Below are 18024 nucleotides of genomic sequence, written 5' to 3' on the forward strand. Positions count from 1 at the left end.
AACGAATTTAAAACGTCAAATATTTGACTTTTCATTAATTTTCCTTTTATATAGAATATGTATATTATTGAAATAAAAATTCTTTAACTCTAAAAAAGCAAACACTGCAAAAAAATTAAATAACATCAATTTATTTCATTTTCGTAAGCAAGTACATGTATGTATGTATTTATAAATGTAACTCATTGGCATTCATATACATTTTACAGACAAGAATTGTGTGTGAGACTCATATATACTCGTTAATTTGTTACTTATATTATGTGTTATAATGCGTTTATATGTAATTTTACATAAATATCGACTGTGATTATCATTGTTTCAATATTTCCAAAAAAATAATATCGAGTTTAATGAACTACTGTATATTTATTGCATTCTGCTTTTAATTTCTTCTTCTTCATGCGTCATGCGTTATACAGAATCGTAGCAGTGAAAATAGCGGTCTCGGCACTCCCGGCACACGCACTAGCAGCGTCTTACCCGACTTGCTCAGTCAAGCCTCGCCGGCAACACCACCGCGTCACGATAAATCATCTAGCGAGGAGGTGAGTAATGCGTTTCACGACTTATGTATTTTACCACTTAAATTTTGCCATATTATTTTACATCATATTTTTTTTATAGTTAATCATTTATTAGTTAAATTTTGAATTTAAACGTGCGTACGTCATTTTATTTCTATTTTAAGTTATGCCCATTTATTTACAATTGTTGTTAGATATTGTTGTGTTTTGTTGCCTTCATTTACATATATAGCTATAATTGCGTTAACGTTAACAAAAATATTTTTATATACATATGTACATACATGCAAATACATATAAATAATAATATGTAGTATGTACGTATGTATGTAGTTATATGCGTTTGAAATCATAACATATTTTGATTTTTTAATCAACAACTCCGTCGAACCCAACGTAATAACGTTTGAAATTTATTGAAACATTAGCTAATGAATTTTTTAGGTTATGTAGATGCTGGTAGCAAGCGTACAAAAAATTATTTAATGTAACAAACATCAATCAGAGACAATAATGTCTTTCGTGGTTTTAATTTTGTCACGTGCAATGCAATAAATAAATCTTCATATTTGGCTTCAAAGCCAAGTTGAACGAAAAATCAGACTTTGCCTTCAAGTAGCGCTTTTTGGAAACGATTACTCGTTCTTCTATATTAAAATATTAAATAATTTTTAATAAATATAAAATAGTATTAATAATCAAAAATCTGGCATGTTTTTAACCAGTAAAATAACTTTTTACAAAATAGCAAAAAAATGTTGCCTACATTTTGGCGAACAAACAAATTAGCCATTCACATTTAATTTAAAAATAAATAAAATTTAGGAAAGTAATAATAATTATAAAATTTCAGTTATTTCTTTTATGTTTTTCTAAATTAGCAAAAAATGTTGTCTACATTTTGGCGCACAAACGAATTATTCATTCAGATTTGATTTAAAAATAAATCAATTTTGCAGAAACAGTAATAATAATCAATAATCTGACATTTCTTTAAGCTGTAAAATCTCTTTTTTTCATACCAAACGATATTGCCTACATTTTGGCGCACAAAAAAAATAGTCAACCAAATTTAATAAAAAATAAATAAATCAATTTTAGCGAAGATAATAATAATAGTCAAATTTCACTTATTTCTCTTATGCTTTCCTAAAATAGCAAAAAATATTGCCTACATTTTGGAGCGCAAAAAAATTTTTTTTGAAAATTAATTGAAAGTGACTTAACTTTTAAACTTAAATTATAATTAAATGATTTTTGGTAATTGATAATTTTTTTTAAATTGCGCTACTTTAATTAAATTCATTTAAAATATTATTTAAATCAGAAATTTATGTAACATATAGATAAGTGCCTCAAACCGTTATTTTTGTTACCAAAATACAACCCTGAAAACCATTTTTACATCAATATTTTAAAAGTCTGATTTAGTTTTAGGTTTTTAGTAAAAATTACTTACAAATTAAACTTAATATGCTTTAAAAATAATTATGACGAAAATATGTTCGAAAAAATGTTAAGCTTTTTGCCTAAAACTTTCTTAATATCTTAGTGTCGAGTTGTTTGTCTATGTTTGGCTAACTAATTTTTGTGTAGGTGTGGCATACAAACTAAACGGTTCACTTAATTGAACTCTTCTACATATTTTGTGACTAATAAAAACAACAACAAAAACGAGTTGATGGCAATCGAAATCATTTGTTTGGCGTGGCGTGTAATGTTTACCGTTACATTAGTACAACTAAACCATTTACTTTTGTTTTACATATTGATTAACAAGCAACAAACAACAAAAACCACAACAATTTAGTAGCTTTAGAAAAAGAAATAAAAAATTAACCGAACTGACTTGCCTGCTGCCACAACAACACAACACTGATCAATTAAGCATAGTATTCTAACGGTTTTGTTTGTTTGTTTTAGTTTGTAGGCATCTCAGCAGCAGCTGACCACAAACATTTGCAATTCTTTTCTCACCAACTTAGTCAGTGTTTATTTTGTTTACATTTTTTGTGTCGCTGTTGAGTCAGCGTATTTGTAGGTTAGTTTTTGTTGAACTGATAAAAGTGATTTTTGTTGGCATGTTGGTTAGAACTTGTTGATTTCTCGTATAAATCAAATATAAATGTACACCCTTTTTTTAAAAATGATACAATTATATAACAAAATAAAATTTTTCTTCATTGTGCTTTGTCTTTCCGCGACGTTTGTGTTTGAGCTGATGGCCACAACGAAATTTTTAACAAATTATCAATATGCCAAATTGCAATTAAAAACAAATAGTAAGTATTTCATAAACACCAACAATAAAATATACAAATATACAAAAAATTAAAAAAACAAAAACAAAAAATTAAAAAATAAATAATTGCAAGTCTAAATTAGCAACCACTCGCAAATAAATAACAGTATGAGTAACAACAAAGTGGCTAGTGTCTGTAAAAAGCAAATACTCTGTTGTTTGATATAAGACAATGTATAGCATCACTAAATTTAGAAGTAAAAAAAAACAAAATATATATATAAATAATAGTAAATCACCCGCAAGTCTCTAAATGTTTTCCTACTAGTTAATTTTAATGTATTGGTAAAATAATTTTCATTTTCTCTTCTACCTTTGATTACAACTTTTTTTTGTATAATATGTGTTATGCTTTTTTTTACATACTCTGAAATAGTTAAGCCAGCTCATAGAGGTTTTTCATTAAAATTAAAAAAAAAAACTAAAATATTAAATATTAAATATTAAAATAAAAATAATCATAACAAAAAAAAAAATAATAATTAAAAAATATCTATGCATCTGCATATTAAAAATTATTATTACAAATTAAAAAACAAATATTTCAAAAAAAAAAAAAATATTAAAAAAAAATCAATTTAAAATGAGGAAAAAATACAAACTTTTTATATACCGCTAAGAGTATTTAACAAAGTATAAATTTGTGTTGCCTTTCATGAACCTATTTATATTTGTTTAATTTTGTGAGCAACATTCTCAATAAACCTATTTAAGGAGTTACATAGGTTTCTTCGGGTTAATAACCGCCCTTTTTCAGCAATTTTTTCTCATATAAAAAATTAATTATTTTATTAGAATTTTTCATTTGCACTATTAACAAAGAAATAATGAAATTTTTTGAAAAAAAAATATTTTAAACTTGGCCATTGCAACGCCATTTCCTGTGATCCCTCGGACGAAAGAAGCTTCCGCGTTGGTAGCATAACTCCTTACAGGATCATCTAAAATGAAAAAAATGTGTTTTAGTTAACTTAACTTAGAACTTGGACGAAGGAAAGAAAACTGGAAATTGAATTTTTGGCAGACATATTTACAAAAAAATTAAAATCTCTTTGAAAATTTCACGACATTTTTTTCAAATAGTTCTAATCGAAAAAAAATTCTTCGTTCAAGTCTTTAAGAATTGTACCTCAAAGACCTATGTAAAGTTTCACGAAGATCGGTTGAGTAGATCTCGAGAAATTCGGGAAAAACGCTTCGAGCGCACAAGTTCTCAATCAAAGCTCTCCGAAACTATTCCTCGGATCAACTTGAAAATTTAGTACAATATTCTATAGGAGTTGTAGAATTTAATAAGACAATAAAAAATCGATTTGAATTTGATTTGAAAGCCGTAACCCATGTAACCCCTTAAATACTCGTACAATTTGCGTATGTTTGTTATAATCTGTGTGGCATGCTAGAATCAATAAAATATGCAAGTTTGAGCTCTAAAAACTTCAAATATATGTGTTTATTGCATAAAATTGTATTTCAGACAATTGTAACTAATCTATGTTTTGAAAATTTCTCCATTATACATTTATACATATATGTTTTATGTATATTTTCGCATTAGGAAAATTTTTCAATTTTAGATAAGAAAAAAAATCAAAAAAGAAACGTTAATACTCGTAGGATTTTCTTATAAAAAGTATGCATACCCGTACTTTCTATAACATTTGTATAATAACATTACTTTTATACAAAACGTTGCCTACATTTGGGCGGAAAGTTAAAAAAGGTTAAAAATAATAATTGAATAGAGAAAATATGGTCTACCTCAGTTCCTTAAATATTTTTTTTTATTTTTTTTTCATTTATCAGGAGAACTATTTACATTATTTTCATGAAAATCATAAAATAAAAAAAAAAATTTAATTAAAAAAAATATTTATTTTAAATTTTTTTTTTGCTACACAACCCACTTATATATACATATAATATTTTTGCCTACACACGCAACACACAATATAACAGACATGCGTATGATTTTTCAAAAAAAAAAAAAATTAATTAAGTAATAATTAATGATAATTTTGTTATTGAATAAAATTAAATTAGCAAACATTTGCATACACAGACTATATATACATATATACACACACAAACACTCAATTATAATAACCTCAGCTACTAAATGATTGCAAATACTTTCGACAAGTTCTTTATTTCCTCTTTTGTACCACCGATTCCATGGCGTCTGGGAAAGACTTAACACATACTCTCATATTATTATCTATAATTAACTAGATTTCTAGTTTCTGCACTCAAAAGTTGTTAGTGCCTAAGGCTATCAACAACATATACCTACTATATAGTATAACTAACAGTATATCATTATCATCTATATAGACTAATTCCATATAATTTTCTGAAAGTAAGTGAATTGGGTGACAGCGTCTACTTAAATCGATTTTTATTCATTACATTACAATACCGTTACGTATGAATATTCGTGCAACTCTGCATATAGTATATACTATTTGAAGTTGCCGTTACTCAACTTATTGGCTTAAAAATAGTTTTCTCCTGCGCCCAAAAGTGGCATTTCTCATACATTAATATATTTCGCGCATTTTATTTGCATGTACTGCGCCAGTAATCATGCGTAACACTATCTCTATACATGTATGTATGTATTTACTCGCTGGTGATGAGTTCTTTATTGAGTATAACAAGTGTAGCACACACTCTCGCATGTCAAGCATAGAAGCAAGTGGTGAATATATTACTTTTTTAACACTAAAAATAAACTCTATAATTGTATATGTATGTGTAAATAGTAATAATATATTATTAACTTTAATATAAGCAAAAAATATTAACAAATTATTTTTTTTTTATTTTCTTTCCTCTTTTAAAAACAAAAAAAAATTGCCAAAAATAAAAAATAAAACGAACAAACAAACAAAATAAATGCAATATCCTCGCTAAATTGAAACGTATTTGTGTGTGCATGTGTAATATGTTGGCTTTTATCGCCGTACACGACAGTATCAAGCGGCCATCAACTCATCAGTGCATTCCACGCCATCAAAGTCGTTTATCAGTTCGAACAATTCGCCGCAGTCGACAATTTCGTTGTCGTCATCGTCGCGGCAGAATAGTCCGAAAAATTCAATTAGCAAAACTAGATCTACCAGCAGTATTACTAATTTATTGCACAAATCTGCTTCTTCTTCTTCCAATATATCAACGCCGCCATCATCATCCTCCAATTTGCCACCACACGCCTATGCGCTGCAACAGAAACAGCGTAGTTTCCTCACATTCGGTTTTGGTGCTGGCGGCTCGGGACCAACGCGTCGTGAATCGCATATAAATGTCAATGTGACGCCGACATCGCACGAGGCGACCAGCGACACACCAGAAATACGCAAATATAAGAAACGTTTCAATTCGGAGATATTATGCGCAGCATTGTGGGGTGTCAATCTGTTGATCGGCACCGAGAATGGCCTGATGCTGCTGGATCGCTCTGGACAGGGAAAGGTGTGTAGAAATGCAATTCGTATATACATATATATATGTACATATATACCTATGTATTTTATATATTTACTTTGTGTCATTTTTCAGGTGTATCAACTGATCTCGCGTCGTCGTTTCCAACAAATGGAGGTGCTAGAAGGTCAAAATATTTTGGTTACCATATCGGGCAAAAAGAACCGTGTGCGCGTTTATTATTTATCATGGCTGAAATCGAAAATCCTGCGTACCGACGGGCTTTCTGATGTAAGTTAGAGCAGATTTTTACTCAAATTAAAAAGAAAAAGTTATTATAGACTCGCCTACAACTTGTAAAAATACGAGTTAAATTTTTCCGCTTTTCCAATTATATTCGCCTTTTAGTAAGTCCAAAAGATGAGATTCTATTAAAATATTTATTTCTTCCTACTCCTGACTCAACTTATTTGAAATCTTTTTTATATTTAGTATAGCAAAGCAAAATTTAGCAATGTTAGTCCTCAGTTCCTTAGACAACGCCCGCTACTGAAGTTTTTTTTATAATCTATGCGTCTTCATTATTCTTTGTTTGTGTCAGCGAAGCACTTGAAGCAGCCCAGCACCACTTCAGCAGTTTTACTTCTTTCAATCTGATATTTTCCTAAAAGTATTTTTTTTTTTTGTCAAAAATTGCTCTAATCTGCGGATATTGATTTCATTAATGCGTGTCAGGAGGCTTGCGGTCACTGAGCGCCAAAATATTACTCTATGGATCATGTTTCCAAACTTGGTTAAATCAAAATCTAAAATGGTAGTATTAAGACTCTAGTGGTTGTCTCTCCTTTAGACAATGTGAAACCTTCAATATTCAATTTCAATTTCTACGTGGGTCGATTGGACGGAGGATCTGCATGTTCACAATTATAATTTACTGTACTTTCAACCGATTTTGATCGTATTTTAAACAAGTTCTTCCTCTTTATTGGCGTAGACTCCACTTATGCGGTTATAGGCAAGTTAACAACAGCGCGTCGGTTCTACTTTTCGCAATTTGGCGCCAATTCGAGATACCAAGTGCAGCCAGGTCTCTCCAACGGAGTGGGGGTCTTCCTCTTTCTTAAAAAATGCATCTGATAAAAATGAGCCCCTTAGGTGTCGCTGGTTTCTAGTCTTTCAGAAAAGTAACATTTATAGTCCGATTTAACAGATAATTTTTCTTTTCTTACAAAAATGGTGCCCTATGCTGTCAAAATTGTGTGTTCTTTCCTCAAACATGTTTTCAGGTTCGATTGTTCTTTTCTCAGAGTGTTACCTTCTAATCCGGCAATAGTGCAACATTTTCTACGCTCTCAAGTGTGGTGTTAAATGGCAAACTTATTTTTATTATTTTCGTAAACTACAGTTTAATAAGTTTATTGTATTATATGTACTAATTATGAAAATGAAAACAAACAACAGCTGATTTATAATAGGATGCCATTTATTTTTCTTTTATCATTTAAAAAATTGAGCAATGTTGCAGGGTGCCATGAAACATTTGCACAATGTTGCTATATAATGAGGCAAAATTTTCATCGAGAAAAGAAAACGTTATTTTCTATTAACTTTTAACAATTTCTTCTAATTTTTTATTAATTGCATTTACTTTTTTTCAAGCAGCAAGTGGAGCGTCGCAATGGCTGGATAAATGTTGGTGATTTACAAGGTGCTGTACATTTTAAAATTGTGAAATACGAAAGGATTAAGTTCCTAGTGATCGCATTAAAAGACTCGATTGAAATTTATGCATGGGCTCCCAAGCCATATCACAAATTTATGGCATTTAAGGTATGCTATATTGAGCGCTAAAATTCCAAATTTTAATTGAATTACTAAAAATTATTTTCTCTCCTTAGAACTTCGGCGATTTAGAGCATCGTCCGTTATTAGTTGATCTCACCATAGAGGATCAATCACGTCTTAAAGTGATTTATGGTTCTGCCGAGGGTTTCCACGCTGTGGACTTGGACTCCGCTGAAGTATACGATATTTATCTTCCTAAACATGTAAGTCGAACATGTTTGCAAACATTTTTTTTGTTAATCTGTGGCTTACTGATCTATTATCTTGTTTTTTTCTTGATGAACAGACTCATGATGCAATCATTCCGCATTGTATAGTGGCGCTTCCAAATTCAAATGGCATGCAGCTCTTGCTCTGCTACGACAATGAAGGTGTCTATGTAAATACGGTTGGACGAGTTTCAAAGAATATTGTTTTGCAGGTATTTACTAACATTTTTTATGTATATTTCAAATATTTTATATAATATTTTTGTATATAGTATTATATAAAAATGTTTGTTTATTATATTTCTCATATTTATTCACTATTCACTTTCGCAGTGGGGTGAAATGCCGACATCCGTGGCCTACATCGGCACAGGACAAATCATGGGCTGGGGCAATAAAGCAATAGAAGTGAGTATTAAGCTTTGAACTTATTTCGCTAAAAGTCTCTAATCCTAAATGTATTTACCTTACTATTCCTTCGCGACAGATTCGTTCAGTTGAAAGCGGTCATTTGGACGGTGTGTTTATGCACAAAAAAGCACAGCGCTTGAAATTCCTGTGCGAACGCAATGACAAGGTGTTCTTTAGTAGTGCCAAAGGTGCATCATCATGTCAAATATACTTCATGACACTCAACAAGCCAGGCATGGCCAATTGGTAATCAGTCAGAGAATTCAAAGGATTCGAAGTGATATATTGCGCAACGTAGAAGCACATACGATTTATATATGGAGCGTAGAGAGCATAGAGTGAAGAAATCTAATTGAAAACAGAAAACAAAACATTGAAATTATAACGATAACGCTGATTGATTACGACACAATCGAACGTTTTGTTTCTCCTAATTATAAGAGAATTTTAAATTAATAATATATAAATATATATATATATATATATAAATAATAAAAACACAATAACGTGACAGATAAAACAAAAATAAAATAAAATGCTTAATGCTGGATATGAAATGAATACACACACACATACATACACTTGAAAAACATTAGCAGACTTGCGACGCAAAAGAGTTTTGAAAATGTTTTGCAATGAAATGCCAGCTATTTAATTTGGAAATATATATGCCAAAACCTGGAAAGCAATGGAAAGTGGAGCGGATGTGCGTGTACCTTTTGACGGTACGTTTGAAATATGTATCGAAAAGTACATGGAAATGGATTTGCGCTAGCAAAAACTAACCGTTATGCAGCACGCTGTCGACATGTATTTTAATATGTAATTTAGTTGTGTTATCCAAATTTATATAGAGAACAAAAGAAACATAAGCATGGAAATGAATTATCGCAATGAAATTGATTTAAAAAATATATTAAATTAAAACGCAGACGAGATTTGCATTGAAATATGGTTAGACACAAACACAAGTGAACGCACTGCGTTTGCGAAGAAGAGCTTTTTTTTAGTTTTTGGAACTTTTCATGAGTTTTTGCAATTATAATTTCAAAATTTATTATTTTTAGACAAAGAGTTGTCAAAAAAATTTAACTATTTTTATTAAAACTTCTGTAAAAATAAAAAAATATATTTTGCTAGTTTTTAACATTACATTTAGTAAGGTTATGTTTTTCAAACATTTAAAAACTATTGAAACTTGTGTAAAATAAAAAAATATTATTTTTTCTTACTTTTGACATTACATTTTGTAGTTATTTCTCATTTTAGTAAGGTTATCATCATCAAAAATTTAATAATTATCAAAAGTTGTGTAAAATTAAAAAAAAAAAAAAATAAATACTTACATTAACTTTCATTTATGTTCTTCAAAAATTAATTTTGCTGCTTCTTGAAGTAAAACGGTAATTTTTTATATTTTTTGATTTTGTGTTAACTTTAATTTTAGTAAGGTTATGTTCTTCAAATATTAATTTTTCTGTTATTTGAAGTAAAGCGCTATTTTTTTTTTGTTTTTGTTTTTGAGTTAACTATTTAACCAGATCAACCTAAATTACTTTGAAAATAATTTATTTTGCCGTTTCTGTTTTTTTTTCTTTTTTGTTCATTCTCATTTAGTGAGATTATGTTCAAAATAATTTTCAATTGATATTTATTAAAAAAATTAATACACGATATATGTATAAATACTAATATTAAAACATAAAACAAAATTCAAAGTTCTTTTTTGCATACGCTGTGCGTCACTTGTTTAGTGTAACTGTTCATGTGTTAGGTTTTTAAAATGTCAAAAACCTTTAATTTATTTTATTTTCGATGCTCATGACAGTGTAAAAAAATAATAATTTTGTCATTTTGCTAAATTTTGCGGCACCATTGTCTATTTGGAAGCTGTTTTAGTAAAGTATTTTATTTGAAATGTTTAAAAATATGTTATTTATGTGAGCATTACTCACAGTGAGTGCCAATTTTTTGTTATATTTGAACAAATTGCACGTTTCGACAATTTTTTAAGCGCCATGTTTTAGAAAACTACGCGAAAATTGCGACAAGCGGTGTACCTCGTGCTAAATTGATAAAAATGGAAAAGGATAAATGCCTGAAAGTGACGCGAAATGCAAACAAAGAGGGAAAAGAGATATAGCGAATGTTTCAAAGTGAATAATGAGCAATATATGTGCGTCTAAGAGCGTTTTACGTGCGCGTTGTGTGTTAGAAAGGCGTAGCATACGAATTTGTAGAGCCCAGCTTGTAAAATTATGTTGACAAATTCAGTGCACAATGCGCGCGTACACATAAAAGGCGGTTATGCCAACTGTATTCGATTTTTTTGTTTTTCAACATTGATTTTTTAAAGCAAATAAATTTTGCACACATGTATGTTTTTTATTGAAATCATAATTTTAAGCTAAGCCAATTTGTCCTTGCAATAAACGAGAACCACAAGTATCAAAAAAAAAAGATTAAATATATTTATGTGAAAATGTACGAAAGCATTCGTATGCACTTTTTCTTATTTAACATATACTTATGTATGTAAGATATGAGTATATAAATATTTCTTTTTGTAATGAATTTATTGCATACTATTAATTATATACACAAATACAATTTTTACTCTTTACATGAAAAAGTAGTAGTTTATATTTTGGTTGCCCAACGTAGCACCGCCGCTTCCATGCTGGGTTTATTTAGGTTTGTCTTGCTATGTAGTTGCGTATGTGTTGTAATAAATTTTTTGTTTTTCTTAAATTGAATTTTTCTTTTTTTAATTTTTTTGTGCTATTTTTTTTTTTTTTGGTATTTTTTTGTGTTTACTTTCTTTTAATTTTTTTATAATTTTTTGTGATAAAATATTTTTATTTATTTATATTTTTATACTTTATTTGATATTTTTTTATACTTTTTATTTTTTTTATACTTTTTTATTATATTTTTTATACTTTTTTTTATTTATTTTTTATTTGTTTACATATTATTTTTTCATTTCGGTTTTCTAATAAAAATTGAATTGAAACGCCATTTGTAAAAACCTAAGTGATAGTACATAAATACAAATAAATGGAGAATATATTATATAATAACAATTAATGCGAAAAAGTGAATAGAGCATATGGAATGGAAACCGGAAATGGTATACATATATATATGTAAAACGCATAGAAAATGTATGAAACTCGAGCTATGTATGTAAAAAGCAAAAACAAATAGCGCATCAATGAGTGAAGTGGGGTGTCGTGCATTAAGTAAATATTACAAAAAAAAACGTACTAATAATAGTATTAGCATAAAAATGTAGCGATTGACAGCCAGCGTTACACACGAGACACACACACATACACGCAAATAGACACATTTAAAGAATTAAAAAAATATTTAAAGACGCAAAATGTGCGGCTGCAAAGCATTGCAATGAAGTAAATAAGTAAAATAAAAAAGAAAAAATAAATATTAAAGCATAAAATAAAGATAAAAAAGAAAGCTAAATAAATGAAGCAGTTTATATACATACATAAGAATACTAAACGGCCTAGTTAAGCATTTTTTACTGAACTTTTTACAAAGCGCCTAAAAAACGGCGCTCGCAATAAAGAATGAATGCGTACACACACACACACACACACAAATGAATTACAAAATTAAATACACACAGACATATATACATATATGTATACATTAAATATATATACATACATATGTATATAAATGCGTTAATGGTGCATTAATGGTGCATTAAATGAGCAACAAAAATAAGTTTATAAAATAAATGAGAAGAAGCAAAGCAACAAATTAAGAGTTAACACATGCAATCATAAACAGATAGAAGCAAAAGTCGGGAAAATATGCAGCTGCAACAAATTTAATTTGTAATTTTTAATTGTAATTAGTTCACTTACATATACATACATTTAAAATTTGTTTTTGCTGCGCTCAGTATCGGTATGTATAGCTAAATGTTTTTGTACTTCACCTCACACTCTTACATGTGCCCCAAATCAATGCCGATAACTGTAACTTTAACTGTACTTTTAGCACAACCACATAATTTGTAACGCCAACGCTAAAAAATCTAAAAAAAAATATTAAAATTTAAAATTATTTATGCTCCTTTTTTCTGCAAAATACTTGCTACTTAACGTTTCTCGCTGTGTGTTGTATTTGTAGAAGCATAAACAATTTGTTTTGCTGTTGTCGCAGTGCGTGGTTGGCGCTTCATATTGAAGTGTTCCAGTCAACCAAACACCCTATATAATTATTTGTGTGCAACACGGTATATTCTTTTTTTTTTTGCAAAATACATACATACATACATACAGACAACATTTGCGAACTTGTTTTTTCACTAAGCTTTTTCGTGTTCTTGTAATGAAATCTACAAAAAAGTATATGGAAATTTAGAAATTTTTAAGCCACACTGGAAGTTACTTCAATCGATGTATATTTGTTTGTTTGTTTGTTCGTTTTTAACCTATTAGTTATGTAATTAATTAATAAATGTATTTGGATTTGTGTTAATTGGCGTATTGTTGGAATCTAATGTATACATACTTCTTAACCGGCCAATCCTTTGTATTCTGTCTTCTTAATTTTCACTATCGAAACTACACATTATTTTTATTATTTTTTTTATATATAATTGTGCGCATTGTTGCGCCAAAAGCGCATATATCTAAATATTAATTGAAATAAATATGAAATATATATATATATAACCTCAAAATTAAAATGGCAAAAAATAAAAAATAGAATGTGTATTCTTTGATGAAGCAACGCTATCGTTGAAAATGTCCTGTGCGGCGGTGCGGGGTGTTGCTGTTTACAATTTTAAAATTTTTTTCTGTGATGCACGTAGAGGGAAGTACCTGATAAGGGCGGGTGTTCCTCGGCGACTCATCTTAGACCGCGACGAATCAGGGCGTTTGACACCGCTCCACCTACCGGCCGATAACTTTCGCTGTCTTACAGATTTCAAGTAAAAATTTTGAGACCATATTCCTCAAACATGTACATATCTGAATATGCAAAAAAATCATTTTTTTATCTCGCGGGGTAAATCCACGAGCAAATCAGAAAATAACTTTTTTGTGAATTTTTTAATGACATTTTATTTAATAATTAAATAAAAATGTACATTTCTTAAATTTATTAATAGGCGATTCATTTTGAAAAAATGTTGGATTCCCTAGGTGAACCTCTGAAAAAAAGTGCCTAGCGGGATGAAAGATTTCTCGGCTTAAAATTAAATCTATGGCCAAAACATAAATAAAAAATATATTATAATGGTACAATAGATAAATACAGGTAATGATCTAAGACTAGTCAAAATATTTGACAAAATTACGGCTTAAAAAATATTTTTTTATGAAAAAATTCACACTCAGAGTGGCTCGAAAATTCGTAAATATAATCAAAAATCTGATTCCTTCAATCATTACCTGAAAAAAATGTCTACGAAGGCCGTGTGAAAATTTCAAGTCGATCGGTGTAGACGTATCCGAAAATCTTTCTCCCTAACTCGGAAAACAACGTTACTAGAAAAATTTTCTACTAAATTTTTTTTACAAAAAGTTGGAATCTCCGAAAATATTTACCGAGTTGTCGATATATGTATGTACTATATGCCAAAAAATCGATTTTTTTAATTCACAAATGGATTTAACCCCTTAATAGTAAGTATTTTAGGGAGTACACCTAGATTTATATTTCAGAAACAAAAAACAATTTTTAGTTTACAATAATATAATAGGCTATACCTACGAAAATAATATACTTAAACTTAAATGAATATTTTATATATTTTTGAGTTACAGCCTTTTAAAGTGTAGCCGCTCTGTTCCACTCCCTCAATTAGTTTATGTTTAAAACCGTTTTTATCAAAATTAAATTAAAATTTTAAAATTGGATTTAGTTATTTGTTTTGTAAATGTGAATATTATGAAATAGCGATTAACTCGCTAAAATTTTTTCGTTGTGTTTTTTTTTAATTCTAGTGTATCTTTAATATTTATGTAATAAAAAAAGATTCAAAATTTTAAAAAATCGCACAGTAGTTTTCGTTCAAAATTCCCAAAGATCACTTTTTTAAGCGGTCACAGTAGGTGTGGCCCTAAAAAAAAACCGTTTTGGACGTTAAGAAAAAGCTTTTAATATTGAGGGTACGGAAATTTTCAACTGTTGTCGGTTTATTGAAAATATTTATTGCCTAAAAGTGATGATGACTGGGTGAATTATATATTAAATATACATATATTTATATTAAGTTTCTGGTTCGTTTGCATGATTATTTGTTTTTAATGTATTTATTAACATCATTTTCCTTAAACATTTTTTTATTTAATTTTCAATACCATTAATGTAAGTAGTAAACATTTTTATATTAAAACGCTTAGAATGGGAGAAATACTTGTATTATATTCGAAGAATGTCTTGATAATACATCACACTGTTATCACTTAGAAATCATAAATTGTATAGATAAATAAAGTCTTTCAAAAGCACTCTAAAAAAGGTCTACGTAACCGGAACCGGATTTTATCTGGCCAAGGACTGTCAACTCGGCAGAATTTTGTCGCTACAATAATAACTATGAAACTGGAAATGGTTACGACCATTAGGGGTATGTACCCGCAAAGGATAGGATTTTTATCCGGCTCGGAAGCATTCCTCCAAATTATTACAGGGCTATGGCTATTTTCTGCCGCTACAAAACAGCGTAAATGAAACTATATCCCGTCAAGGTCTTTCAACTTGATAGAAAACTAGTTGTGAAACAACAGTTATAACATTTGTATATATTTATAACAATTGTTATAGTAGTTTACTATCTTTAAATTACTTTCAACTTATTCCTCAAATCCAGACCGATAAAAATTTTTGATAAATAATAATAGCTCTAACATTGTTATTATGTAGAATATAAACTCTTTAGCGGCCATATAATTTAGAAATAGAGGAGCGGAAGTACCTAATAAAACGGAATAAAATTTAACCCTTATAAAAACATAAAAATAACAAAACTTGCAGCTTTCATAAAGTTATGCAAAATATTTTAATTTAAATTCCTTATCAGAATTGGCTGCGGGGGAAAATATGCACATTTGAGAACTGTTTACAGAAAATAAATTAAAAATATTGAATTTCAGCATTTTATAGCGATTTCGTGCTCAACAAAGGGTTAAAAATGAACACAAATACATTAAATCAGTTTGGCTACATATTAACTATAATAAATAATATATCTCGGTATAAATTGATTCATATACTTATATGCATACCATAAATTTCCTGATATTACCCACCAGCTAATATTTTAAATTATACACTTTCGGAATGAAAATTAAAATAACACATCTGGACGGAAGTGCGCATCATTCTCAATAGTGTGGTGCTGTGAACTGTCATTACGGTTGGCAATATTGTCGGCCAAATGTCAAATTGTCATGTTTTGTACTTTTCTTCCTACTTCTCTACTTCTCTTTCTTTTCTAATTTTACAGGCTTGGTGGGTGCTTTGTGCTGCAATTTAATCTTCAAATATTTCAATTTATACGAGCCATCGCCGCAAAATTATTATTTAAACGTGAAACTAACATGATTATTACATCAAAGTTAAAAATATTTTATATTAATAACGATTATATTTATATTTTCTACACATTCCAAAAACTTGGCGGCGATGGCTAGTGTTGCATATGTGTACATATTTGATGGCGCATATATACAAAATTAATTGTGCGGTTATAATATTTAGTGTGCATTTTTTCCGTTCTCTAGGTATTGAAAGCCAAAAATGGGTCGTGTTATTCGTGCACAACGTAAAGGCGCTGGGTCCGTCTTCAAGGCCCATGTTAAGAGGCGTAAGGGAGCCGCTAAATTGAGACCCCTCGATTTCTCCGAACGTAATGGATACATCCGTGGTGTTGTTAAGGTAATTTTCATTTTTTGTTTTATCTTCTGTATTTTTTTTATTTATAAATTTCTTATGTTGCAATTGTAGGAGATCATCCACGATCCCGGCCGTGGCGCTCCATTGGCTGTCGTACACTTCCGTGACCCCTACCGCTACAAGATCCGTAAGGAATTGTTCATCGCCCCTGAGGGTATGCATACCGGCCAATTCGTATACTGCGGCCGCAAAGCAACTTTACAAATCGGCAATGTGATGCCATTGTCCGTGATGCCTGAAGGTACCATCATTTGCAACTTGGAGGAAAAGACCGGAGATCGTGGCCGTTTGGCTCGTACATCTGGTAACTACGCCACCGTGATTGCCCACAATCCTGACACCAAGAAGACTCGCGTTAAGCTGCCATCTGGTGCCAAGAAAGTTGTTCCCTCTGCCAATCGTGCTATGGTTGGTATTGTTGCCGGTGGTGGTCGTATCGACAAGCCCATCTTGAAGGCTGGTCGTGCATACCACAAATACAAGGTGAAACGCAACAGCTGGCCTAAGGTGCGTGGTGTTGCTATGAATCCCGTTGAGCATCCTCACGGTGGTGGTAACCATCAACATATTGGTAAAGCTTCCACAGTTAAGCGTGGTACATCTGCTGGTCGCAAGGTCGGTCTCATCGCTGCCCGTCGTACCGGTAGAATACGTGGTGGTAAGGGCGATACCAAGGACAAATAAACTGGAACTTAACAACAATCCGGGTTTAGTTGAAGGGAGTGAATATTGTAATAGTGAGATTGTGTATTTGTTGGTGGATTTAAAATGGATTCGCATTTACACAGAAGAAATAAAAATATTTTTATTTTAAAATGAAATTGTGTGAATTTTGGAAATTACTTGGTGGTACATATTTTTCTCTCAATTTATTGGATTTTAACATATTTTTATTTCTCAATCAAGTCTTTAAAACTTCGATATCGATTTACAAAATCAGCATTACACATAACGATTTAATCGTTGTGTGGACATGATTTCACGTTTGTATAGGATATGTGGACCCGATTTAATGGAAGATGGAAATTTATTTTAACGGCAGCCAGATGTACATAACTTGAAATGAATCTGAATATAAAGCAGATATCTGGTCAAAATAAATATTTTTCCATTCACACGATTTGATTTTCTTAGATGAGTGCGAGTATATATATTATAGCAATATGCTATAATGTTCCGATCTGAACAACTTATTTGGAGATTGTTGCCTTGATAACTAATCCATGCCAAATTTCCTGAAGATATTTCATCAAGAAAAGTTTTCTAAACAAGATATGTTATCTTCCCAAAGTTAGATTGTTCGTTCATTAGAAACAGAAAGAAAAGTTTAAATTAAAATGAAACCATAAAAGTATATAAT

At 30.1% G+C, this 18024-nt stretch overlaps 2 protein-coding genes across 9 annotated transcripts in view; both read left to right on the forward strand.

Annotated features, from left to right (window-relative positions):
* The window catches only part of LOC105229085 (serine/threonine-protein kinase mig-15), a 29001-nt gene extending 15766 nt beyond the window's left edge, over positions 1-13235 (forward strand). For 7 of the 8 annotated variants that reach the window (XM_049458713.1, XM_049458714.1, XM_049458718.1 and 4 more), the window contains 8 exons: positions 423-548; positions 5806-6303; positions 6391-6546; positions 7918-8085; positions 8154-8303; positions 8387-8521; positions 8643-8717; positions 8797-13235. In XM_049458713.1, the coding sequence (XP_049314670.1) occupies positions 423-548; positions 5806-6303; positions 6391-6546; positions 7918-8085; positions 8154-8303; positions 8387-8521; positions 8643-8717; positions 8797-8970 (1482 nt within the window). In that variant the 3' untranslated portion in view covers positions 8971-13235. The remainder of the gene's footprint in view (positions 1-422; positions 549-5805; positions 6304-6390; positions 6547-7917; positions 8086-8153; positions 8304-8386; positions 8522-8642; positions 8718-8796) is intronic. The other variant, XM_049458721.1, reaches the window with a different exon arrangement.
* A 2887-nt stretch (positions 13236-16122) lies between these two features.
* LOC105229086 (60S ribosomal protein L8) lies at positions 16123-17485 on the forward strand. The gene is made up of 3 exons (XM_011209166.4): positions 16123-16220; positions 16493-16646; positions 16716-17485. The coding sequence occupies exons 2-3, from the start codon at positions 16509-16511 to the stop codon at positions 17346-17348; spliced, it is 771 nt and encodes a 256-aa protein (XP_011207468.1). The 5' UTR covers positions 16123-16220; positions 16493-16508; the 3' UTR covers positions 17349-17485.
* The last annotated feature ends 539 nt before the right edge of the window (positions 17486-18024 follow it).

Source organism: Bactrocera dorsalis, chromosome 5 (assembly GCF_023373825.1).
Source record: "Bactrocera dorsalis isolate Fly_Bdor chromosome 5, ASM2337382v1, whole genome shotgun sequence".
Classification (NCBI taxonomy): Eukaryota; Metazoa; Arthropoda; class Insecta; order Diptera; family Tephritidae; genus Bactrocera; species Bactrocera dorsalis.